The sequence below is a fragment of the Calidris pugnax genome, unplaced genomic scaffold, assembly GCF_001431845.1.
Source record: "Calidris pugnax isolate Ruff unplaced genomic scaffold, ASM143184v1 scaffold54, whole genome shotgun sequence".
NCBI lineage: Eukaryota > Metazoa > Chordata > Aves > Charadriiformes > Scolopacidae > Calidris > Calidris pugnax.
In genome coordinates this window covers 8,055,261-8,056,296 of record NW_015090864.1, presented here as the reverse complement: position 1 = coordinate 8,056,296, position 1,036 = coordinate 8,055,261, and the positions used below count along the sequence as shown (strand labels likewise).

General features: G+C 65.7%; 1 protein-coding gene across 1 annotated transcript in view; it reads left to right on the top strand.

Annotated features, from left to right (window-relative positions):
• The window catches only part of SHH (sonic hedgehog), a 12,546-nt gene that overhangs the window by 4,933 nt on the left and 6,577 nt on the right, over window positions 1–1,036 (top strand). The window contains exon 2 of the mRNA XM_014945176.1: window positions 122–383. Within this exon, the coding sequence (XP_014800662.1) occupies window positions 122–383 (262 nt within the window). The remainder of the gene's footprint in view (window positions 1–121; window positions 384–1,036) is intronic.

The following is a 1,036-nucleotide window of genomic DNA, read 5'->3' as shown; positions in this document are numbered from 1 at the left end:
GGAGGGCAGGATGCGGCCATGGGGGGGGATAATGGATGGTGAGGGGTGTGTGGGGGGGTCTGCCCCTGGTTGCAAGCCCCCCCCGCCATGCGCCTTTCCCCGTGTGCCCCTATCCCCGCAGCGCTGCAAGGACAAGCTGAACGCCCTGGCGATCTCGGTGATGAACCAGTGGCCCGGGGTGAAGCTGCGGGTGACCGAGGGCTGGGACGAGGACGGCCACCACTCCGAGGAGTCCCTGCACTACGAGGGCCGCGCCGTGGACATCACCACCTCGGACCGGGACCGCAGCAAGTACGGCATGCTGGCCCGCCTGGCCGTCGAGGCCGGCTTCGACTGGGTCTACTACGAGTCCAAGGCGCACATCCACTGCTCCGTCAAAGCGGGTAAGGAGGGCAGCCCGCCCAGGGACACGTCGGGACGGGAGGGACACCCCCATGTCAGGACACGTCGGGACGGGAGGGACACCCCCATGTCATGGCTCAGCACCCCCAGAGCCTTCCTCCCCCTGCCCGGTGCCACCCGGGCTCCCTCCTCCCCGTCCCCTCAGGGTCCCTATGAGCTCTGCCCGCCCCGTCGGGCCTCCTCCGGGGATGGGGAGCGGAGACCCCAAGGGTGCAGCCTCCCCCCCCCCTTCCCCGCCTCTTAGCGACCCCGCCGGTACAGAGGGTGCGGGGGGTGGGTGGGGGAAAGGAAGGAGGGGGGAAAAAGGAAGAAGAAAAAGAAAAAAAAAAGCCCAGGCAGCCGCAGCACTTTTCGACAGCGTTTTCACTTGGGTGATTTGCTTGCCCAGCCTTCCCACGAGAGCAGCCACACACCCTTCTCCTCCCCCCGTGGGACCTGATGCTCTCCCCATCCAAAGAGATGTGTCCACCACACACAGCAGTGCCCGTCTCCAGCCGCCCCGCTGGCTGCACGCCTTCCTCGCCATCGCTAATCTCCGAGTGGGAGCCGGCCAGGAAAATAAATAACTAACGTGGTCCCCTGCCTTCTTGAGCGGTAGCCGCTAGGAAATTCCCAGATAGGGATCCGCATACAT